This window comes from Vombatus ursinus, unplaced genomic scaffold (assembly GCF_900497805.2).
Source record: "Vombatus ursinus unplaced genomic scaffold, bare-nosed wombat genome assembly UNPS02011431.1, whole genome shotgun sequence".
In the NCBI taxonomy this organism is placed as follows: domain Eukaryota; kingdom Metazoa; phylum Chordata; class Mammalia; order Diprotodontia; family Vombatidae; genus Vombatus; species Vombatus ursinus.
In genome coordinates, this window is record NW_020951209.1 from 198,778 (window position 1) to 224,734 (window position 25,957).

Sequence of the window (25,957 nt, forward strand, 5' to 3'; positions counted from 1 at the left end):
TTTGGAACTTAAAATGTAACTCAAAAAAAGGAAAGAAAAGAAAAGAAATTTTAAAAAATTATACATATCAAGTAACCCATATGTATTATCTGAAAACTGGCCCTATACTACCTAATGTTGTGTTATTTTCTTTTAATTAATTGGCCTTGTCTGATGAATTCTTTTTAATGTATAAAAGTTCATTTTTCCCTGTATTAGGGGTCAGGCCCTAGCTGAAGAGGTGTGGTCCTGGTTTGTTGTACAATTGCCACATATTGCTTAATAAATCAATATGCTAGAAAGATTGAACTTTTGTTTCCACAGTCATTTCATCTGTTACCCACCACAACATCAATAAGTTAATAAACATCTATTAAGTACCAACTATGTGCTAGGCATTGTGTTAAACACTGAGGATACAAAAGGAGGGAAAAGACAATCCCTGCCCTCAAGAAGTTTACAGTCTAATAGGTAAGGCAACATGCAAACAAATATATTCAAAACAAGCTAGACAGGTTGAATAGGAAATAATAGAAAGAAGGCATAGAATTTAGAGGAGTTGGGAAAGGCTTCCTGAAAGGAGTGGAAGCCAGGGAGGTCAGTAGGCAGAGCTGGAGGAGAGTGTTCCAGGAATGGGGGGCAGCCAGAGAAAATGCCAGGAGACAAGAGATAAAGAGTTTGTCACGGGATTGCGATTATGGTGAGGAAAGTACTGTGCAAACCATAAAGTACCCTATGAGTTGTTATTATTTTCACACACCAGAACATTAAGCATAGGAATATAGCTTGAGCAGAGGAAGGAAAGAAGGAAATAAGCATTTATCAAATGTCTCCTATGTGCCAGGTGTTGTGCTAAGCACTTTACAAATACTATTGCATTTGATTCTCCTGACAAATTGGGGGATAGGTGCTATTATTATCCCTATTTTATATATCCCTATATTATAAAATATATTTGATTTTATATTATCCCTAATTTAATAATATCCCTATTATCCCTATTTCCCATGAGGAACCTGAGGCAGACAGGTTAAGTGGCTTGCCCAGGGTCATACAGCTACTTAGTCTCTAAGACTGTATTTGAACACAGATCTTTCTGACCCTAGGTCCAGCATTTTTCTTGGTAAATATGAGGTTATAGGTATTTGAAGGATTATTGCGAAAGAGTATTAGATTTATTTTGCTTGACAGGGGAAAGCAGAACTAATAGGCGGATGTTTGAGGAAGGCATATTTTAGTTCAACATTCCAGAAATTTTTTTTTTTTTTTTAAGAATTAGATCTGTCTAAAGGTGGATATTAAGCTTCAAGGGATAAGAAAGCAGGATGTCTCTGTGTCAGGGATAGTTCTCAGGTGCGGGTTCTAAGCTTTCCTCTGACTCTAGGACTGCATCATTCTTTGTTTCACATTGATTGAATCATATTTTTTCCTTTTGCTGTCATATCAGTTAAGACACAGGGATCAACGTATTTCATACCTTGGCAAGAAAATTCTCTAGGATAAACAGCCCATTTGGACACCAACAAGTTAAGATTTAGGTTTGGATCCGTGGCCAGCAGACTGGGGTCCAACCCTAAGAGCTAATGTATTTATGCTTTCATCAAGTCCATTGACCTTTATTTCCTTTTCCGACGTAAAGGCCCTCTCCCCCTTTTTTTGCACCTTCATCATATACTTCCCCTTTTCCCTCTTATCATCGATATAGTGCAAGTTTATTGGATGAGGCCCAAGTAATCTTTCTGTTTTATGATTCTGACCTTTTTATGAGCAAACACATGGAGTGGACTTTGGTTTGTCTCCTTCCATTCTGAGGCTTCTGTTCATGATTTGCTAATATATGTGTTCTCTGAGCCCTGGAAGTCAGTGTTGGGCAGTGCCAACGAGGTGGGTGGAGTAAAGCTGACTGAGGGAACCAGCTGGAGATAATCCTTTCAGATTTCCACTTTTCTTTATAATCTCAAGTCCAAGAGTAGTGAGTGTGAGAGAAATGGGCTTGAGGTGAGAGGGTCATGAAGAGATTAGCGCTGGTTCTGACTCTATGGTCCCTCCTTTGTTTCCAGGGATGGGGGTGGGTTTTGCCTAAAAACAAGGCCTGTTACGAAGGACATTATGGGATCAGTGTATTGATGATGAATAACTCAGCCTTCCCGGAACCACTGGAAAATCTGAGAATAGCTATGGACAGGAGCTTGGAAATGGTGAAAAAGCTGCTTAGAGAAGGTAAATATACAGTGAAAGGATCTGCTCCATTTTTTCCTTACTAGCATTGTGGCCTGGGGTATAAATAACTTCCAAAGATTCAGGTCTGACTTTCTACTTTTTTTCTTATCCTAATTTTTCTAAGTGCCTGATGACCCTTTTGTGTCAAAGTAGCAGATCCATAGGGGGAAGACTAATTTATAAAACTGACCACATAAATTCTATCTACAAAATACCTATCTGTAGGTAAAGAAATAGTATAGTAGTGACATGACCATGATATGCCTGACTTTATAGGTATTTTCCTTGTTTGTCTGTCTAAAAATAATCTCTTTTGATATCCTCTGTTTCAATATCACCTACATTTCCTCCTGTATCCCTCTCCTGTCCCTTGCAAGAGAGCTATTCCATATAACAAAGATTTTTTTTGAAGAAAAAAAAAGAGGAAGAAGAGGAAAAAATATAGGTCTTCTCTGCAGAGGCAGAGCTGTTTTGTTCTTTTAGAGGAAAAAAATATAATGACTTGATTTTGAAGTTAAAGTATACATGGTTATCTGTTGAGTTCAGTAGACCAATCAAGGGTACAAAATTCCTAAATTTTGGTTTCCTTTGGGGCTCTTCCTTAGATATTTCCTGTAAAAAGTATTGTGATTGTTATCCTTGGGAGCTGAGCATCTGATATAAAGAAACTTTAATTCATTTTATGTTGTTATTTTTGTAACATTGAATGCACTTTCTTTCTATAGTTTTAAGATGATTATACATTCTAAATTATTGATTATTGTGTAATTATTGTGTATCAGCTCAGATGTGTCCAGAAATTCAATTTAATTTGCATTTATTAAGTGCCCATGATGTACCAGGGCAGGGATTACTAGGAGCTGGGACTGTAAAGACAAACACAGAATAGCCTTGTCCTCAAAAGGCTTGCATTCTATTGGGGAAAACAATATTTACTTGGATAATTAAGGTGGAGTTGCTTCATACTAATTAACTTAAGAAAATTCAAGTGTAAGACATTTGGCAAAAAAATAAAAATAAAACAGAGAAAAAATAATAATGTAAATGGTGCCCACAATTCCATTTAATGAGCAGACATGAATATGAGATGAATAAGACGACAAATATGAATCTGTCTTCAGCCCTTCTTTTGCACATAGCATAGCCTTCCCAGACACAGGACCCTTGCTGTCCCTCCCCTTTCAGGACAGAGTGAGAGGAAGGTATGTGCATGGGTGGAGGAAACTCTAGGGGAGAGAGACAGTAAAGGAGGGGGCAGCCATTCCCACTTTGGAATTTTAGCCCAACCAACCCCAGCCCTTGCAGGCAAATCTTTATTTCAAAGAACATACCCAGCCTGCTGATATCTCTTTCCTATACTGTAGTCTGAAGACTGTGGAGACTTGCTACAGAGAGCAGTCATTTTGACTCTATGAGGTTTTTGTTTTATATGCAGACTTTAAAGCCCAACCCTTGTTTGATGTGCAACTCCATTATAAATATAAATACACATACAAAGTAAATACATAATAATTTGTGGGGGCTGAGGGAGCACTAATAACTTGAGGGAACCAGAAAGGCTTTGATTTGACCCTTGAAAGAAGCAAAACTATTCCAAAAGGCAAGAGTGAGGAGGGAGAGCACTCCACGTACAGAAGCCAGGCTGTACAAAGGCATGAAGGCCACATATGGGGAAGACCTTTCTGTTGTCACATTTCCTTAAGGGAGATTTACAATGAGGAAACTATGATTGTCACATTTCCTTAAGGTAGATTTACGATGAGGAAACTATGACCTGAGAGATGAAATAACTTATTCAAAGTCACACAGCTAGTAAATGTTGTAAGCTATCTCTCTGTTTTTCTCTCTCTGTCTCTGTCTTTCTGTCTCTGTCTCTCTCAGTCTCTCTCTGTGTTTCTTTCTCCCTCTCTCCCTCCTTTTCTCCTCTGTTCTCTGCTATATAACCTATACCTCCCCACAGTTAACAATATTCAGGTAAAATATCCACAGGCTAAGCTTAAATTTTTTCTTTTTACCTCTGTCTCTAGGCCTGTTTGTCCCAACCAGTTATATGATTAACTTGATGTTCAAATGAATTTGAGCCATAGTAAAATCTTAGAAAAGGAAGCAAAATCATTGTTCATACCCATCTGGCTGGTACTCCTAACAACAAAACTCCCTAGCTTTGGTGCTGTATTTTGGCCAACAAAACACCTTGCTGTCTCTTAATATTAGCAAATACAAATGACGTTAGTTTTTTTGTTTTGTTTTTCCTCCCCATTTCTGGATGACAGACATAAACGTGAGCATCCACTACCACTACTCCGTAACTCCAATCTACAAGATAAATGACTGCTCTAGTAGTACTTGTGAAGGCTTGAGTGTTCTTAAGGCTATCAGAGTAAGTATGGAAACCTTACTGTATTTTGATAGAAATGACTTGTTATCTTTCAGCAAAGGGTAAATATTCATGGCACAGAGTAGGTATGTTTGACTCACACTTTCCTTACCCACATCTTTCATAATGTATCTTATTGATTATAGGATAGGGTCTACAGTAGATTTCGTCTCAGTTGCTTGCTATTTCAGAAATGAATAGAGTCCTTTTACTACATCTAGCTATGTTTAGTCAGAAGTCTAGGGAAGAATACCAGCTGCTCAGTACCTCTGCTCTGTTTTAAATGTGTAGTGAAATAATTTTATAATCTCTCTTTAAACATTTGTTAAGTTTTCTCTTTAAACATTAGTTTAAGATGATTTGTTCTGGATAAGTCACTGATTGACCCTTTAGGAGAGTTTCTGGTACAATATAAACTGAGATTTTTGAACCTTTAAGTTTATATCTGGGCTAACTAAAAGTTTTTATTTGCTAAAGAAACCATTGTATTAAATAAACACAATGTTCTCCAGTAAGGTCCTATTTCAATGCTTCATTTTAATATGGAGTTGAGAAGGTTCTCAAAGGCTAGGCTAACTCAGTGTTAGCTTTGGCAAATTCAACCAAGCTTCCAAGACTTTGTTTACTGTCATCAAAGGAACAACCCAGCTAAGAGCAATAGCTCATCCCCAGAAGGCTGGTCACTTGGTGATGAATCTTTTTGGACATAGCAACTCATGGAGACTATCTACTGAGGTATAGAAGTATTCAGCCTCTATTGATGGGGTAGTAAATACCATAGTTAACAATCAGATTCCTTTTGGCTTCTGATCACATGTAGGGGGAGTGGTGTAAACCAATCCCTCAATCAAGAAGCATTTATAAAGCACCTACTATGTGCCAGGCACTGTGGATACAAATACAAAAGTGCTATAGTCCCTTCCCTCAAGGATCTTACATTCTATTGGGGAAAACAACATGTGCACTTATAGATATATAGAAAATATGTACAAAGTCAGTACAAGGTAATTTGAGGTAGGGAAGTACTAGCAGATAGGGGAATCAGGAAAGGCTTTATGTCGGCAGTAGTAGATGGGACAGCTAAACAGCTCAGTGGATAGAGCACTGGGCTGGGGATCAGTAAGACTCATCTTCCTGAGTTCAGTAACTTCCTGACTTCAAACACTTACTAGCTGTGTGACCCTCGACAAGTAATTTAACTCTGTTTGCCTCAGTTTCTTCATCTGTAAAATTAGCTAGAGAAAGAAATGGCAGATCACTTCAGTATCTTCGCCAAGAAAACTCCAATTGATGTCACATGACTGAAAAAATGACTGAACAAAACACATAAGATGCACTTTGAAAGAAGCGAGGGACCCTAAGAGGTGTAGGTGAAGAGGGAATTCATTCCATGTATGAGCATGGGGTCAGGAGAAGGAATATTGGAAAATTACTTCCTTCTTTTTAGAAGAGAATGTCAAATGGTTTATCCCAGGGGTGGTGAACCTGCGGCCTTAAGGTCACATGTGGCCTTCTAGGTCCTTAAGTATGGCCTTTTGACTGAATCTAAATTTTACAGAACCAATCCTTTTATTCTTATTAATACATTTTTGTTCATCTTTTATGTTTTTATTTTATTTTAAAAATGAACATATTTAAAATACTAAAGAATAAGATAAGTTTCAACAAAATAATCCTCTCAGATTGACCAGCACAATTAATACATTAGTAAGCCATAAGAGCTGAATTGATGACTGCTATGCTCACTATTTAGTTCTAACTTTCCCCGCCTGATTACTGCACAAGGCTGGTTGGTGAGAGTTTCCAGGAGTCAAGTATGACAGTTTGTTATCAGCTTTTGACAACGGTGCACTGTGTTTCTCTTTGAAGTGGAATTTATGAATAGTCGCACAGCTTGGCAGTATTTTTTAATTCTGTCTGCTTAACAGCCCATCATGTCAAAGAAAACCAAGAAAACGCTGAAGAAAGAAAACAGATTTTTTAATGAGGAATGGGAATGCAATATTATCTTGTTTCTGCCAAAGATAAGATGATTTGCTTGCTTTGTGATACCGTAAAACGTTAAAGAAATTCAATACTTATCAGCATTATAACACTCATAAGGACTACACAAATATTTTAAATTAAAAGGGAGAGGAGCAAAAGGTTGTAGTACAGAAATTAAAAGATAAAAAGCAAAAACAAAAATGATTCTTTCAAGTATCAATAAGACCTGGAAATAATGCCACTGAAGCAACTTACAAAGTAGCTTATATACTCAGGAAAAAAGGGAAGTCATTCAGTGATGTAGAAATTGTGGAAGAATGCATTGTCAAAGTTGTAGGATGCTTAGACCCTGATAATGTTTCAAAGTACAAACAACTGCCTCTTTCAAGGAGAATCATAATTGATAGGCAGCATGAATTAGCCTTCAACTTAACAGAACAACTTCATGCAATACTTCAAAAGGAAATATATATTATTCAATCACTTTGGATGAATCAACTGATACTACTGATTTGGTGCAGGTTTTATACTTCATTCAGGTCATAACAAAAGATTTTCTTTGCTATGAAGAGTTGCTTGCTTTGGGCATTCTTGTGAACAGAACACAAGGAATAAATATCTTCAACAACTTTCAAGATAAATGTTGTGAAGTTGGACTGAATTTGGTAAATTTGGTGAGTGTATGTACCATGTGTATATACACTTTCGATCGCAGGAAAACATGAAGGATTTATCGCACAGGTAAAAAAAAAGTATTAACAAATCCAAATGCTCTCATTTCTTTTCATTGTATCTTGCATCAGCAAAATTTCTGTGCTAAAGCAACTATATTAAGTGACACTTTGCAACAAGTTATAAGTATTGTTAACTCTATTCGTGCAAATGCAACATGGCATTGTCAGTTTGGTGACATGCTAAAGTTGAACGATGAAGAAATCAGGATGGATTTGCCGTTATCATTCTAAAGTGTGTTGGCTATCTCTGGGACAGATGTTACTCAAAATTTTATCTCTGTGAGAAGATAATTAAATTTATGAAGAACAGAATCAGCAATGTGAATTACTGAAAGAAGATTTCTATAGGAATGCGGCATTTCTGTGTAATATCATGTCAAATCAAAATGACTTGAATATTTCTTTGCAAGGTAAAACTAAGTCTATATATGATATATGGCAAAAAAAATCCAAGCATTTTGAAAAAAAGCTTATCTTTTTTCAAAACACTTCTTCAAAAAGGAAATTTCAGATGAACATTTTCCCCAGTTAGCAAAGGTCATTGATGAGCAGGATGATATATGTGAATCATTTGAAGAATATGCAGCTGTTAACAGACTTATTAATTGGAGAATATAATTAAAGGTTCACTGACTTTGAGAATCATGACATCACATTCAAATCAGCATTTCAGTCTCACCTAGTAGATACCAGCAAAGCACCTAAAGAACGACAGATGGAATTGATTGAGTTCTCAGTAGATGACGTTTTAAAGTCATTGTTTGATGTTAAGAAAGATCCGATTGAAATATGGAAAAATGCAGTAGAATACCCATGTCTTTGGCAACATTCTCATAAAATGCTTTCTTGTTTTTCAACCACTTATTTCTGCAAATCTACATTCTCTTACCTAACCCAAATCAAGATGCCCTTAAGGTCACAGATGACTGTTATCCATCGAGAGGATGCAGACCCCCATGCTGCAACCAAATATTCAAATGCTTTCCAACAAAAAGCAGACACAACAAAGCCATTAAAAGGTTAGTGAACTTTAAAATTGACAAATAGTTTTCATTTTTTGAAATTATTAAGTACATAGTAGCTAGATTTTTACAAAATAATGCACATTTTGAAGTATATCTAATTGAAGTTTCTTGAATGTGGTCTTATTTGATTGTGGCTAAATGTTAATGTGGCTTTCTAACATGAAAAGATTCCCCACCCCTGGTTTACCCAGTTAAGGTAGAGATTTACTATTAGGCTGGAATATCTATTCTTCTGCTTCTGATCTTGTGGAGGGGAAGAAGCAAGAGAAGATGGTAAAAATACCAAATAAAATAACAAAACTATCTCTTTGCCCTAACAGCACACAAGGTAAATAGGGCACTTATGGTTAGGATAGGAGAAAGACATGGCAGTGTGGTATAGTTGTAAGAGTGCTAGATTTGGAATCAGATGAGCTAGGTTCAAATTCCAGGTAGGCTGCTTTACTGAGTGACCTTGGAAAGGTGACCTAACTTCTCTCAGTCTCAATTTCCTCATATATAAAAATGAGAGGTTTGAACTGTATGATCTCTAAGACCCATTCCAATTCTCAATTCTAGGAACAACCCAGTGATTTTTGAATTCAAGGTATCCTAAAGTCTCAGAGATTATGGATAATTTCTGGGGAAGCAACTAAGGCCTTGAAAGGATTGGACTGCAAGTGAATTATAAAGAAGTGTTCTAATAAAAATGAAACAACTCTGAAATTTCAACCCATACCAAGCATTTTGGCAAAAATGAAAAAAGATGAAAAAAAAAGTCAATATCATAAGGAAGACACTTACTTACTTACTACTGTTACTAGGGATGTGAATTGGCCAAACTATTTTGGAAAACAATTTGGAATTATGGTAAAATTAAATGACTAAAATGTCCATACCCTTTCACCCAGAGATCAATGAGCATATACCTTAAGAAAGTAAAATACAGAAAGGTCCTATATATGCTGGAATTTTTATAGTAGCATTTTTTATGGTAGCAAAGAATCATAAACAAAGTGAGTGTCCATTGATTAGAGTAAGGCTAAACATATTATGGCATAAGAATGTAATGTGACATTACTGCTTTGTAAGAAACAGTGACTATGGTGAGTACAGAGAAACATGGGGCAACTTATATGAACTAACGCAGAGTAAAGTAAACAGAACAGGAAAACAATATATCCGGTGACTGCAATGAAGTAAACAGAAAGAAAAACAAAACAAAAGTGAATGCTGTGGAATCATAATGATCAAACTTAGTCTAGGAGAAGAGATGATTTTTTTTTAAAAGAAAGATTTATTTTATTCAATATGGAAGAACAAAATTAAGGTTAGTGGCTGATAACCATTAAGGATTAAAGAGGGGAACACCAAATAATACCTCAAATTTTTCTTTATTTAGCTCAAAATAGGTATCAACTTTTAGTATTTTAAATTTTTTTTATGCACAGCCAGACTAACAAATAACTAATTTTTGTTAAGAAAAAAAAAAAGGATTACTGGTTGGAAAAGAATGCTCATCTATCTCAGTCATAGTTATGGGAAGATCAGATGTTTGGACCATATAACTATTACTGAAGAACCACTGCTTACCTGAGCTCCCTTAATTTCCAGCAAATCATATAAGAACAAGCAAAGAGCTTCTTAAATGGTAGATTTGAAACCTAACACCATAAATGGCAGTACTGTTTTCTGGAGAGTTCAGAGGGGAGAGGGTTGGAATTAAATTAACTACTGTCACTTGGTTCTTTTATATGGAATTTTTGGTAAACAGAATCACATCATTTGATCTTTCCAAAATCCAGGGTCCTAATTATTCCTATAAGTGGGATCCAACTCAGTAAGAATACATTGGTCCTTTATCATATTTTGTGTATTTCAATGCTGCTTTGAAGCTCTCTTTACTGACTTAATCTTGACTTCTCTTTCCTCATAGTCTGTCTCCCATTTTGCATTACAGATCCCCTTGATACTGAATTCATAGAAGGACTGGTCTATGAATAATGTTCCACTCTACTATGCAGCTCCAATGTGGTACATAAACACAAGTTGGCCAGTTCACTGTCATGTGGATCTGTGATCATGTCTTTATTTTCATCAACACCCATGGTTCCTCCTCTCTTTGACTTCTAATATCTTGGCTTGCTTCCCAGGCTGATACCAACCATAACTCTCATTTCTCTACTTTGTACTCTAGCATTTCTAAGCTGTCAGTCTATCTTGTGACCCACCCTTCCTCCATTGATATATTCTTTTTTATAGCTAAAAAACATGGAACACTTCATGAATATGCTAATTCTTCTCTGTATTGTTCCAATTTTAATATATGTGATGCTGAAGCAAGGACCTATTGATGTATTCTTATCTTTTACAGGACAACAACTCTGTGGGATGTGCTCTCCTGGGACCTTCCTGTACCTATTCCACCTATCAGATGTAGTAAGTAGTTTCCTTCCTTCTTCCCTTTTCCCTTCCATCCACCACTCCCTCCTTCATTCCTTTTCTTGCCTCCTTTCCCCTCCCTCCTTTCCTTCTTTCCTTCCTTTGTTCCTTCTTTCCTTCCTTTCTTTCTTCCTTCCTTTCTTCCTTCTTTTCTCCCTCCCTTTCTTTTCCCCTTCTTCCCTTTCTCCTTCCTGTCTTCCTCCCTCCCTTCCTTCCTTCATCTTTTCCTCCATCTCCTCCCTTCCTCTGTTCTTCCCTCCTTCCTTCTCTTCTTTTCTTCCTTCTTTCTTTCCACTTTCCCTTCTTTCCTTCCTCTTTCCTTTCTTTCCTTCCTCCTTCCCTCCCTCTTACTCCTTCAGGACATTTGTGAGCTTCTCTTCCCTTCAGAATTGGGGTCCAACTCGGAAAAAGTCTCTGACTTTGACCTTATCTGATTTGCCAGGAAAGCCTTTCTCCCAACTTGAATATACCACCCTAGACACAGAAGTCACACAAAATTCAGGGGCATTTTGGACCCCTTGTATCTCAGAACACGTAATCTCTGGCATCCCAGGAGTGAGATTCAATCTACTTGATCAAGTATCTCTCAGATATTCCTTGTAAGAAGGTCATTTCTTCCATGTGTTTCTCCTAACTTTAGTGTACCTTAGAATTCTCTTTCACAATTTTTAAAAATTAATCCTCCTTGTTCTTTCACTGTGGCATAGTAGATACAGGGCTGGTCTTGAAGCCAAGAAGACATGGGTTTAAGTCTCTGACACATACTAACTGGCTCATAGTGCCTCCTTCTCTTCTCTGCCTCTGCTACCATCCTGGTACAACCTCTCACACCTGAGCTATTGCAATACACTGCTGAGGTGGTCTGCCTGCCACAAGTCTCTCCCTCCTCCAGTCCATTCTCCACCCAGTTGTCAAAATGATTTTTCTCAAACCCAAGTCTGACTATGTTACCCCCCCTTGCCCTACTCCTCCACTCAATAAACTCTGACTCTTCATGAGTCCATTTGTTTTTTTGGTTTTTTTTGCAAAGATACTGGAATGGTTTGCCATTTCCTTCTCCTGCTTATTTTACAGATGAGATAACTGAGGCAAACAGGGTTAAATGACTTGCCTGGGGTCACACAGCTAGTAAGTATCTGAGGCCAGATTTGAACTCAGGAAGGTGAATCTTTCTGACTCCAGGCCTGGCATTCTATCCACTACTCCACATAACTGCCCCTCAGTAAAATCTAGTGGCTTCCCATCACCTGCTGGATCAAATATAAACTTTTTTTTTTTTGCTTTTTTTTTTTTTGGTGAGGCAGTCGAGGTTAAGTGACTTGCCCAGGGTCACACAATTAGTAAGTGTCATGTGTCTGAGTAAATTTAAAAAACAAGCAACTATTTATTTATTTTTAGTTTTCGACATTCACTTTTGTAAGATTGTTTTAAATTTTCTCTCCCTCTTTCCCCTCCCCTCTCCCCAAGATAGTGTGCAATCTGATATAGGCTATACATGTACAATCATATTAAGCATATTTCCATATTGGTCATGTAGTAAAGAAGAATAGGAACAAAAGGGAAAAACCGTGAGAAAGAAAAAAAAAAGAGAAAATAGTATACTTTGATCTGCATTCACACTCTATAGTTCCTTCTCTGGATGTAGATAGCATTTTCCATCATGGGTCTTTTGGAATTGTCTTAGATCGTAGCACTGCTAAGAAGAGCTAAGTCTATCAAAGTTGGTCATCGCACAGTGATGCTGTTATTGTGTACAATGTTCTCCTGGTTCTGCTCATTTCACTCAGCATCAGTTCATGCAAGTCTTTTCAGGTTTTTCTGAAGCCCACCTGCTCAAAATTTCTTATGGAACAATAGTATTCCATTACATTCATATACCACAAGTTGTTCAGTCATTCCCCAATTGATGGGCATCCCTTCAATTTCCAATAAAATTTTCTATCTAAATGTTGTAAATGCTTTATAACAACCCCCTCCTACCTTTCTGGGCTTCTTATACCTTACTTACCCGCTTCTACTCTGAAAGCCTCTTTGAAGTTACTCAAACAAGATTCCCTGGTGTCTTCCTGAACTGGGCATTTTCACTTGCTTCCCCTGTGCCTGGAATTCTATCGCTCCTCATTCCTGCCTCCTGGCTTTCCTGACTTCCTTCAAGCACCAGTTGACATGCTTTCTTTGAATCTCCAGTACTTAGCATAGGGCCTGGCATAGTAGTTACTCAGTATGTGCTGGTTGATGAACTATGTTACCCATGACAAATCACTTACCTCTTTGGGGCTCTAGGCATGGGTGTGCTAGTATGTTTAACAAGTGGCCTGGGGTGTGGGTGGGGGAGATGGATGTGTGCACAGACATACTTTTAAGTTTAAACTGCATTATTAACATTTTCTCCAACACTTTCTTAAGTCTATACAACCACCACCAACAACAAAATCAAGCCCTGATTTATTTGTAGGGTTTGCTGGTTTCCTAGGTGTAAATGTTCACACTGAAAATTTAACAATCAGCTCTCTGAGGTAAGAGCTGGCTTTAACATATACCTGAACTGCTACCTCTCTTTGTAATCACTAATGTATTGACTATAGTATTCGTTCCCACTCAAATATTCCACCCTCCCCCCAAAACAGGAGCATTTATCCCTGTCCGTTAGTATCATTGTACTGATGTCTTTTGGGGGCTATTTTACTGATTGTTGGTAGGCATTTCAAAAGAGGATGGTTTGAATATCAAAGTATTATCATAGACCCTCGAGAAAATTAATGAAGTCCTCTGATATTTTTATGACAACAACTTTTTTTGGAGAGGCAGTTGGAGTCAAATGACTTGCCCATGGTCACACAGCTAGTTAAGGATCTGAGGCCAGATTTGAATTTAGGTCCTCCTGATTTCAGGGCTGGTGCTTTATCCACTGTACCACCTACCAGTCCCTCACAAAAACTTTTTATGCAGAATCAAACATGAAGTGAAGGATGCTATATCATGCTGTCATACAATTTTGTCAGAAAAAATGCCCCCCCAACTCTTTTTTTTTTTCCAAAGACAAGGTTTATTAGAACATCCATCATATTGGGCAGACTCTTAAGGAGTCTAAACGTTAGTGAGCTATTGGCTAGATTGTAAAAATCTGAGCAGTGGCTAGATTATAAGAATCTAAGCCCCCCCCATCAACTATTGATGAATTCTTTATTCATTCTAAGAATTAACTCATAGTTCCAATGATATTTTAAGCTTAGTAAATATAAAATAATTCTTTTTTGCAACTTGTGGTTTTATTTTTCAGCTTAAGTCCCAATCAAACTTTCCTTTACTATTTATTTACTTTTTAATGTTGTCCCCTGTTTAAAGATGTTTTTATATGTATAATATAAAATATTATATATAATATAATATGATATATTATATAATATAAAATATATAATATAATATAATATAAAAGATTTTTTATATTGATTGTCCTCATTTAAGGATAGTTTTTTAGGTGTGTTTTTTTTTGGAGGGGGGAGGGAAGGGAGAAGATTTGACAGCTAAAATTCCATATAGAAAGTCTTCACGCATTCACACAACTACCAAATAAATGCTTCTGATGCAGAGGCCCTTAAGGCAGCCAGCCACCAAGGCCCTTCTGGGTCACAGAAACTTCTCAGAGGCACAATAAGGCCAGTCTCTTACTCCATAGTACAAACAAGTACAATTTCATTCTTCTTTCTTGCCACTTTCCCATCCTCTTCTCACCTGGTCACTTCAAGAGAGAAAGGAATGTTTGAAGAGCTTGGGAGTAGAAATCTATGAAGGATGGTGTGTGTGGCAGAACCAGAAAGGAAGGATTCTGAGAAGAAAGAGATAAGCTACAAAGATTTGGCTATCACATGTCCTGTGAATGGAACGGTATTTTTCTTAAACCAAGAACAATAGTGGTGGTTGCATGAGATTTGACCCATTTCCCAATTCCTATTTACCTAAGCTAGAACAATATGCTAAGATAAAACTGAAAATGTAATTAACCCATATGGGAAGGACATTTAAAAAGTTAGACCCCTTGCCGAAATGGCCTCATTTAATCCGTCAACATTAATGCACATATCCCCAAGAGGTTTAAAAGTGATTTGCAATTACATTTTTATGGAATTGACATTAATGCTGCTTATCTCTCTTCTTGTTCTCACTCCCCCACCCCCTGCCCCTTTTAGCCTTGACACAATTTTGGAGTTCCCTATGATTTCGGCGGGAAGTTTTGGATTATCATGTGACTACAAAGAAACTTTAACCAGATTGATGTTTCCAGCTAGGAAGTTGATATACTTCTTAGTTGATTTTTGGAAGGTTAATGACTTGCCATTCAAAACTGTTTCATGGAATACAGCTTACATTTATAAGAAAAATGATTATTCGGAGGAATGTTTCTGGTAAGAAGTTTTCTTAACATTATGCTGGCTTCTGAGAAAACATCTCTGGGATTGAACCAGACTGCCTAGACACTTCTAGGCTCACTCCTTTCTTTGTATTGAAATTTTGTTCTGAAGTTGATACCCTCCCTTCCCCCTCCCCGGCCGTGGACATTTCTATATACATTGTAAAACTATGAATCTCCATCATGTAGGGCTTGTTTTTCTTTCCAAGCAATTATTCAGTGTCATACCAATCAAATAACCAAACAGAGCTAGAAAAAATAGTGTAATTCGTCTAGACCTCTAGGTCCTCAAGTATGGCCCTTTGACTGAATCCAAACTTCATGGAACATATCCCCTTAATAAAAGGATTTGTTCTGTGAAGTTTGGATTCAGTCAAAGGGCCAAACTTGAGGGCCTAGAGGGCCACATGTGGCCTCGAGTTCTAATCTAGAGGAACAAAAGGTGAAGAATCTGAAGCAAAACAAATTCCTGCATCGAGTGTGTCCAAAAAATAAATGTTTCTCAATTTCAATCAATATTTATTAAGTGTCTACTATGTGCCAACTGTGCTAAGCCCTGGGTGTACAAAAAGAGACAAAAGACAACCTCTGCCCTCAAGGAGCTTACAATCTACTGGGGGAGACAACATGCAAGCAAAATATATACAAAGCAAGCTCTACGTAGGATAAACAGGAAATAATTAACCAAGGGAAGGCACTAGAACTAAGAGGGGCTGCAGAAGACTTCTAGTAAAAGATGGGATTTTAGTTGAGACCTAAGGGATGCCAGGGAGGTCACTAGTCAGAACTGAGGCGGAAGAGTTTTCCAGGCATGAGAGACAGCCAGAAGAAATGACTGGAGCCAAGAGATGGATTGCCTTGCTTGTGGAAAAACCAGGAGGACAGTGTCACTAGATCTAAGGGTATGTATGGGTGAGCAAGGTGTAAGAAGACTGAAGAGATAGGAGGGGACTAAATGATGAGGGGCTCTGAATGCCATACAGAACATTTTGTATTGATCCTGAAGGTGATAGGGAGCCACGGTGATTTATTGAGTAGAGGGGTGACATGATCAGACTTCCCTTTAGGAAAATCACTTTAGTGGCTGAATGGAGCATAGATTGGAGAGGGGAAATATGTGGCGCAGGCAGACCCGCCAATAGGCTATTGTAATAGTCCAGGTGTGAGGTGATGAGGACCTGTATTAGAGTGATATCAGTGTCAGAGGAGAGAAGGGGGTTCATTTGAGACATATTATAAAGGTGAAAGCAAAAGGCAACAGAGGGGATTAGAACACCAAGTGGTAGTGGGAATTAGTGAATCATACAGACGTTATTTTGTGACTCAATTCTGGATCTAGCTCAGTATTCAATTATGGTTCTAATCCAATTTCTATCTTGTGAGAAAACTTTATTCAATTATGGGAATCGGGAGAAAACTTTATTGCATTTTTTGAACCTAACCCTGCGTGTCTGGGAAGACAGACCACCTCGACCTACTGCTTACAGACCCTTAATTAAGGACCTAAGTTATGCTGACTGGAGACCCAGTCAGATCCAAAGATTGATGCAAGAAGTTTTCTCACAATTATATGTTTCAAGCAGTCCATGTATCTTATCAGAAAACTTGCTCCATGCTGGTCAATCAGTTATTCTTTCCATATTCCTTTGATTGAATATAGACACTTAAGGGGGGAGTGGTTTCAGAGAATCGCACCTATATGCTCTTTCCATCCCACTTTGGAAAGTCCCTAATTTTTCCTCTGATTAGAAATCAGATTACTTAATTTTGTATCCTGGCTAATTGTTTATTTTAAAATTAATAGGTTTTATTTGATTATTTTTAATGCATTAAAGTCTGTCTCTCCCCTGTATTTGGGGTCCAGCCCTAAGCTGAGGAGATCTGGTCCTGATTTGTTAGGCAATTGCCATGCTTTGCTTAATAAATTGATATGCTCATAAGCTTAAACCTTTGTTTCCTCAGTCATTTCATCTTTCACCCACTATACAACAGATTGGGGGGGGTGGTGAGAGATAGTGAAGAATCCAGGATCACTCCTGAGTTGTGAGCCTGAGGGATTGGGAAGATAGTGTTGCTCTCTACAATAATAGGGAAGGTTGGAAATAGAGAAGGTAAAGGGGTAAGATAATGAGTTCTGTTTTGGACATATTGAATTTAAGATATTTATTAGACATCCATTTGAGATGTCTGAAAGGCAGTCAAAGATGTGATATTGGAGGTCAACAGAGAGTTTCAGCCAGGATAGGTAGATTTGAGAATCGATATGTAGAATCTATATATTTGAGAATCTATAGAGGTGGTAATTAAATGCATGGTAGCTGATGAGATCACCAATGAAGTAATATAGAGGGAGAAGAGAAGAGGGACCAGGACAGAACCCTAAGGGACCCCTACAATTAGTGGGTATGATCTAGAAGAGGATCCATCAAAAGAGTCAGAGAAGGAGTAGTCAGATAGGTAGGAGGAAAACCAGGGGAGAGTGGTGTCCTGAAAACCTAGAGAAGACAGTATCAAGGAGGAGAGAGTGCTCAACAAAAATATACTCAGAGTCTGTCACCTCTGCTAGGAGTAAGGTAATATGTTTTATTCTGAGTTCTCTGGAATTATAGTTGGTTATTGTGTTGAATTCTTAAGTCTTTCAAGGTTGTTTGTTTTTATGATGATGTTCTTACTATATACATTGTTCTCCTGTTTGTAATCACTGTGTTCTGCATCAATTCATAATAGTCTTCCCAGATTTTTCAGAAATGGTCACTTTTGTAATTTTTTACAGTGCAATAATATTCCATCATATTCATACACCATTTTCCTATTGAAGGTCACCCCCACAGCTTCCCTTTCTTTGCTACTTCAAAAAAAGCTAATATAAATATTTTTGTACATATGGATCCTTTTCCTCTTTCTTTGATCTCTTTGGATTATAGATTGGGTATCAATGAATCTAAGAGTATGCATAGTTCAGTGACTTTGTGGGCATATTCCAAATTGTTTTCAAGAATGGCTGTACCACTTTACACCTCCCCTGGAAGTGTAGTAATGTACTTGTTTTTCCCATAGCTCCTCTACCACTTGTCATTTTCTTTTTTTGTCAATTTTGCCAATCTGATGAGCGTGAGAGGAAACTTTGGAGTTATTTTAATATGAGTTTTTAAAAAATTATTAGTGTTTTGAAGCATTTTTGTGTGGTTTTTAATAGCTCATGTTCCTTCCTCTGAAAACTGTTTTTTCACATCCTTTGATGATTTATCAATTAGGAGATGACTCTTATTCTTTAGAAATTAAAATCAGTCCTTCACATGTCTTTGAAATGAGACCTTTACCAGAGAAACTTGCTACAAAGATTTTTTTTCTATTTTTTTGTCCATTTCTCTCCTGATTTTAGCTGCATTCATTTTATTTATGTAAAACCTATTTGTTTTTTGCCTTTTAATCAAAACTGTCCATTTTACCTTCTATCACCATATATATTTCTTATATGGTTATGAGATTTTTTCCCCCTCACCATAAATCTGATAGTAATTTCTTCTTTTCTCTTCTAATTTTTTTATGTCACCCTTTATTTCAAAGTCATATGCTCATTTGGAGCTTATCTTGGCATATTGTTTGAAATGAGATGCTGGTCAATATCTAGTTTCTGTCAGACTGATTTCTAGTTTTTTCAATAGTTTTTTTTTTCAAATCCTGAGTTCTTACTCTGATAATTAGGATCTTTGGGTTTATCAAATACTAAACTATTGTGTTTATTTGCTTCTGCAAATTTTATGTACCTAATCTGTTTTACTTACCAATCTCTCTGTTTCTTAACCAATACTAAATCATTTTGACAAATGTTACTTTGTAGCATAATTTGAGATCAGATATTTCTAGGCCTCTTTCTTTCCCACTTTTTTTCTTTATTTCCCCTGAGAAATACTTTCCCTTTTTGTTCTTCCAGATGAATTTTATTATTTTTGTCTATCTATAAAGTGATTTATTGATAGTTTGGTATCACACCAAATAAGTAAATTATTCACATGTCATAAATATATGACAATGACAATTGACAATATGACAAAAAAAATGACAATTCATTTTTATTATATTGGCTTGGCCAACCCATGAACAGTTAATGTTTTCCCAATTATTTGGATTCATCTTTGTTCAGAATGTTATTGGAAAGACCTCTAGTATATCCCCAATACATATAATGCTGGCTCTTGGTTTTAGATAGATACTACTTATGATATTAAGGAAATCTCTGTTTATTCCTATGCTTTCTAGTTGTTGTTTTTTAAAACAAGAATGGGCATTGTATCTTGTCAACAGCTTTTTCTGTATCCATTGATGCAGAACATCCATTGATGCTTTTCTGCATTTGTTTGCCTTAATACATGATTGATTTTTTTTTTTTGTAAAGGGGCTTTGCACAATTGAAAAATATGTATCTTCCTTTCTATTTCCATCATCTGTTTCTGAACATACTCTTTGCTCATTACGTAGCCTAGGGTTCATGATTGTTCATTACCTAGAATGCCAGTTGTAAGTGAAGGTCCTTTCCTCTGTCCAACCTAATTCTATGACTTGAAACTTCACAGTAAATTATCAAGCTGCCAGTTGGTATTTATTCCCTCATCTTACATAAGGTGGTATTTTTCTGATATAGATAGATATCTCTTAGATAAAGAATCTGGAACTCTTTCTGTGGTACACAGCCTTCCTTCCTTCAGTTCCTGTGTGCTAGAATGCTTTGTGCAGCTCTCTTTTGTCAGACCTCATCCTCAGTGCCCATAGACCTCTCTGTCTCCCTATGCTGACTTGGATTAGAAAAATGACTCACTGTGAAATTTTTCCCTTTGAATATGCCAATCAATACTTGATCATCTGGGCAGCTAGGTGGTACAGTGGATAGAGTGCTGGGTCTAGAGTCAAGAAGATTCTTCCTGAGTTTAAATCTGACCTCAGATACTTACTAACTGTGCAACCCTGGGCAAGTTACTTAGCTCTGTCTGCCTCAGTTTCCTCATCTATAAAATGAACTGGAGAAGGAACTGGCAAACCACTCCAGTATCTTTGTTAAGGAAACTTCAAATGTGGTCACAAAGCATTGGACATGACTGAACACGACTTGATCTGCTGCTTTTCCTAAATTTTTGTGGAGGAGATCTTGGATGTCTTTCTTGTTACTCTGTCCCTCTACCAATTCATTTTTGATTCTCTTGCCTTGGATTTGACTGATCAACTATTGCTTCTCCTATTTCTTCAGTCATCAATTATGGGAAATGGCACTCTGTAGTTTAAAGCAAGTACTTGCTACGACTATCCTAGCTTGGTCATTCCAGAGGATTCACCTGAGTCATAACCAAAGCCTAGGAAAGTGCATCCTGCTCTCTAATTTTCAGGGCAAACTACTCTTTCCCCTTATCCCTGTTCTTCAACTGGTTTAGGAGAAGTAGTGTGGTACTGTGTTGAGTTGGTAGGCAGGCAAGCAAGTCTATCAGTTAGTGTTACATGATTTTGTGCGCTTGGCTATTCCTCTCTTTTGACATGATTTTTCACTTCAGCCACTCCTTTGACTTCTCTCCCCTCTGGGAGTGGCTTTCCTTTCAAACTCAGTTGAGGAAAAATAGCCAAAGTGATCTGTCTTGTGACCTGCCAACCCAGCTAGTCTCAGAGGCCCCTACTGCTGACTCAACTGCGTAGAGAAATACTGGTAAACACACACACACACATTAAAGAATATATATCTATCTATACACACACATACACACACACACACACACACACACATACACACACATATATATATATATATATATATATAATATGATATGTAAAACACACACACACGTATATTCTCTGCCCTGGGAAATTATAAAATTGAATCAATAACTTTTTTTTTCCTATAACTGAGCTCCCAGCCAGAGATCATACTGCAAATATCTCAATTTTAAATTTATCTTTCTCTCTTCCCAGGAAATTTCCCCAATAACTTTATATTATTTGGAGCATGTTAACAGTTCAGGGTAGTTAGCATCCTCTGTCACAATTGCCTAAATGTTTAAAACACAGGGACATTAACAAATTTAAGAATATGGATAAGCTTCTTGCCCCTAGAGGAAGACTTTAGGTTCAGACCACTCAGAACAGAGGAAAAGAAAGAGGAAAACAGAAATAAAGGTACCATTCTTCAGTTCTAACCAGTTTTAGCAGCATAGCATCTACCCCATGTTTCACGTGTGATTTCTTATATGTATGAATCTTGTTCATATTCTGGAAACCTGGCACATATTTCTTATGGCAGCTGCCTCCTCCTCTACTTTTATTTTTTCACATCATAGAGATTCCTCTCTCCAGATCCCAGCTTAACTTTTCTTCTCACAAACCTTTAGGTTGGGTCAGACTAGCTAATGAGTCATATCAGCACCACTCTGCCAGTCCAAAGGTCAGAGCAAACCTTTCCAGGAAAAAGTACATAGAGGACTCTGGGAGGTGTCTGCCATAAATTAGCACACGTCTATCTCTATCATCCTGAACTCCTTGGCAACACCAATAATAGGAATGATTAAGCCAATACTACACTGGGACAGAATGATTTTGAGGCCTTTAGTCTTGGTCACCCTCTTATGAGTGCACTATAGCCAATGTATTTAATATAAAATCTGACTCATTCAACCACCAAACAGTGAAGTTGAATGCTCTCACATTGGTGACCCAGAAATCTATTGCTTTCCACTATTCCCTATCTACATTTGTTTATTGATCAATAGATGGAAGGAGGTAAGTTGTTCTTATTGTATGAGAATACAACTTCACTGTTTGGTTGTTTAATGACTACTAGGTGCAGTTTCCCACATGAACTGGCAATTAAGAAATCATTGTTAACTTTGGAGGAGTAGTTTCAGTTGAGTGATAAGGTTGGAAGCCAGATTACAAAGGGTTGAGGAATGAATGAGAGGAGAGGAAGTGAAGCAATGACTGGAGACAGGGTTTTTGTTTTTTTTTTTCTAGGAGTTTGGCTAAGAAAGAGATGAGAGATATTGGATGATGTCTTGAGAGAATGGTAGGGTCTAGTGAAGGCTTTTTTCTTTTAAGGATAGTGGAGACTTGGGCATGTATGAAGTCTACAGTGAAGGAACTGGTAGCTAGGAAGAGGATGAAATGATTTTTATTTTCTATTGTTTATTTTTTACTAATATAGTCTATTGTATTTATGTGTGTTCAGTTGTTTCAGTCATGTCTGACTCTTTGTGATCCCATTTGGGGTTTTTCTTGGCAAAGATACTGGAGTGATTTGCCATTTTCTTCTCCAGCTCATTTTATAGGTGAAGAAACTAAGGCAAACAGGGTTAAGTGACTTGCCCAGGGTCACACAGCTAGTAAGTGTGTCTGAGGCCAGATTTGAATTCAGGAAGATGTTTTCCTGATTCCAGGCCTGGTGCTCTATTACTTCATCACCTAGCTGCCCAATCATTTTTATAGTTTTCTCAATGTTGAACCAAGCCTGCTTTCCTGGTATAAATTGAACCTAGTCATAGTGCATAATCTTTTTGATCTATTGCTCTAGCCTCTTTGCTAGCATTTTATTTAATATTTTTCCATATACATTAGAAATGTAGTTGCATATTTTCCCCTCTTCCCCATTAGCTAACTTGGATTAAGTATCAAAACCATACTTATTTCATAAGACAAGTTTGGTAGAATCGCTTTTCACTATTTTTTGCAAGCAATTTATATAATATTGGAAATGTTTGTTCTCTAGATGTTTGATAGAATTAAATTGTAAATCCATTTGGCCCTGAGGGTTGGGTGGATGATGTTTCTTTGGAAGTTCATTTATACCTTGTTCAATTTCTTTTTACGAGATTGGCTTATTAAATGCCTTATTTCTTGTTATGCTTATCTTGAAATATTATATTTTTAAGGTATTCACCCATTTCATTTAAGCTATCATTCTTTTTAATATATAATTGGGCAAATAGTTTCTAATAATTCGATTCATTTCTTCTGAATTTTCCTGTTTTCTTTTCATCATTTAGGTTTCCTGTCTGTCCCTCTATCAACCATTGCTGTTCTCCCTTGATTTGATTCTTTTGCAGTTTCCCCCACTTATTGCATGTCTAATTCACTAATCTGTTCTTTCTCTCCTTTGTTGATGCAGATGTTTAGATATATAGATTTTCCCCAGAGGACTACTTTGGCTGAATCTAAAATGTTTTGTTATATTTTCTAATTATTAGCATTTTCTTTGATGGAATTTTCCATAGTTTCTATTTGTTCACTGACTCACATATTTTTTGGGATTAAATTCTTTGGTCTTTGTTTAACTTTGGATCAATTCTTCAAAGGCCACTTATTGAATGTCATTGTTATGACATTATGGTCAATAAAGTATGTATTTAGTATCTCTACTTTTTCCCTGTGTTTCTGAGGTTTTTATGCCCTAGCACATGTTGGTTTTTGTGAAGATGCCATACCCAGCTAATCTATCTATCTATCTGTCTGTCTGTCTGTCTGTCTATCTATTTACCTATACAACCCTGTGGTTATGCTATTTGTATAATACTTTCCTCATAGGTTGAGACGATGATTTTTGACGCTATGCCTGCCTGAGGCACAGAGTTAGTGAGAGTTTGGGAAAGGAGTAGTCTTGCCTTCCAGCTTTCAGATTTGAGTAAAGACAAATAAGGTTCTAGGATCTCTTCAGGGAAAGGTTCCTTGAGGGAGAGAAAGACTTTGGGAAGAAGTCCATAGACTTTGGGAAGAAGGTATAAAAGAACTGGCACCTTGAGGACATTCCTATTTCTAGGTGCCTCACTAAAGTCTTTGGATAATTTCTCCCTGTGTGAGATTAGGAATTTTCTGTTGAATCAAGATATCTTGCTCCCAGAGGGAGAGCTCCTTCACTCTCTACATCATCTGTTACATTCTAATCTTTATAAATTTTCTGATTTCTGTTTGCTATCATCTTGGATAAATGGGTTTGTTTGCTATTCGTTATTGTCATGGTCTTTGTATAATTGGCATTTGGAGGGAAATGAAGTCAAGCCTTTGGATAAAGCATGGGACACTAACTCCCTAATAAGGGATAGCAATCAGAAGAGTTGCTTGAACTTAAAAATAATTTCTCCCTAGACCAGCAATATTTAGGATGGCAGATGGATTCTAGTCCAATATCCTCTTGCCCAATATCCTCTATTCATGGAGAGGAGAGGAAAGGATGCCAGCCCTTCTCTTCTGTCCCCTCCTGGTAGGAATCAAAATCTTCTGTGGGGAAGGATGAGTGAGATCCCAGAAATATTTGTTCATGCCTCCCTGCTAATGGCATTTAGTTAGATCCATGTAGATGTATATATAATCTACATGAGCAACACATACCTCTTCCATATACACACATAGACACGTATACATATGACACATACACATAGACATGCACACACATGTATATATGCATGTGTATATACACAGGCACACACATGTACATATGTGCACACACACATGTATATATGCCCCTTTTACTTCCTGTTTAGAAATCACAAGACATCTAACTTTTCTGAAATTATATTCAGAGTCTTAACTTCTTTCCTGTTTATCTTTTTGTTAGATTTGCATAGGTGAGAAAGGAGCCATGTTGAAGTCTCCAACAATGGTAGTTTTACTCTTTATTTGTCATTGTAACTGTTTTAATTTTTCTCTTAAATACTTAAATGCTATTCCTTTTGGTGCACATATATTACATATTTATATTACTTTTGAAAAAATTTCTAGTGATTTAAAATATAATGTAATTTACCTGCTTAATGTCTTTCAACCACAGCAATTTCTACTATTCCTTTGTCTGAGATCATGACTACTAATTCTATTTTTTTAATTACCAAATGTATAATAAACTCTATTGTAGCCCTTGTTTTAACTCTGTGAATATTCCAAATGTATTTTTTCCCCCAAAACAATGTATTCTTTGATTTGGCTTTCTAATCCATTCTATTACACTCCTCTGTTTTATTGATGAGTTCAGCCAATTCACGTTCACAGTTAGGACTGTTAATTATGTACCTCATTCCATCATATCCTCTTTTATTTTTTCCCTACTTTGTCCTCTACCTCCTCTTTCCACAGAAGAAAGAGGTAGTGAAATGGAAGGAATTTGATCAATATTAGGCAAATGTAATCAAAATAATTTTCAGAGTTGTGCTGGAGCTGGGTTGAACTGACTCACTAGAACTGACTATTAAATTTTCAGTGTCAGCATTTACACTTCAGAAATAAGCAAACACTACACATCGTGACTTGGTTTATTGTTTTGTTGATTGTCTAGACTTGAGAAAATGATAGATGAAATATTTAAACTTTTAAGTGTGTCTTGTGCACATTTTTTTTTCAGAGAACTGCTTGTTAAACATTTACCAGTACACCACTGGTAAATGAGCAAGCCTCATTGCATGCTCCTCCTCTATATTTGTATACTTCTCACTCTGCACTTGTGAGAAGTAGTAAGTTCCTCATTTCTTTCCTGCTATATTCCTTTTACCTCCCCTTTCTCACTCTTTTAAAACAAATAAAACAGAACAAAATCCCACCCAGGTGTTTGTCTTTCTCAGCTTCCTCTATGACCTTAAAAGATATCTTTTGAAGAGACTATTGTCTTCTTTCCTCCTCCATTAGCATTAATACCCTTTCCAATTGCTCAAATTTATTTATCTTTCTAGGTTTCTATTTTCTTCTGTGTTTGTGCTTCAAGGTCTGTTTTATTTGGTTTTAATCAGGAATGCTTCAAAGTTCTTTGTTCTATTAAGAATCAATTTTTCTTCTATAGGATTATACTCAGTCT

General features: G+C 36.9%; 1 protein-coding gene across 2 annotated transcripts in view; it reads left to right on the forward strand.

The window, feature by feature from the left end:
* Window positions 1-1,941: 1,941 nt before the first annotated feature.
* The window catches only part of GUCY2C (guanylate cyclase 2C), a 103,558-nt gene continuing 79,542 nt past the window's right edge, over window positions 1,942-25,957 (forward strand). Inside the window, exons 1-4 of one of the 2 annotated variants that reach the window (XM_027856420.1) lie at window positions 1,942-2,199; window positions 4,473-4,579; window positions 10,675-10,739; window positions 14,930-15,145. In XM_027856420.1, coding sequence (XP_027712221.1) covers window positions 1,989-2,199; window positions 4,473-4,579; window positions 10,675-10,739; window positions 14,930-15,145 — 599 coding nt within the window. In that variant the 5' untranslated portion in view covers window positions 1,942-1,988. The remainder of the gene's footprint in view (window positions 2,200-4,472; window positions 4,580-10,674; window positions 10,740-14,929; window positions 15,146-25,957) is intronic. The other variant, XM_027856421.1, reaches the window with a different exon arrangement.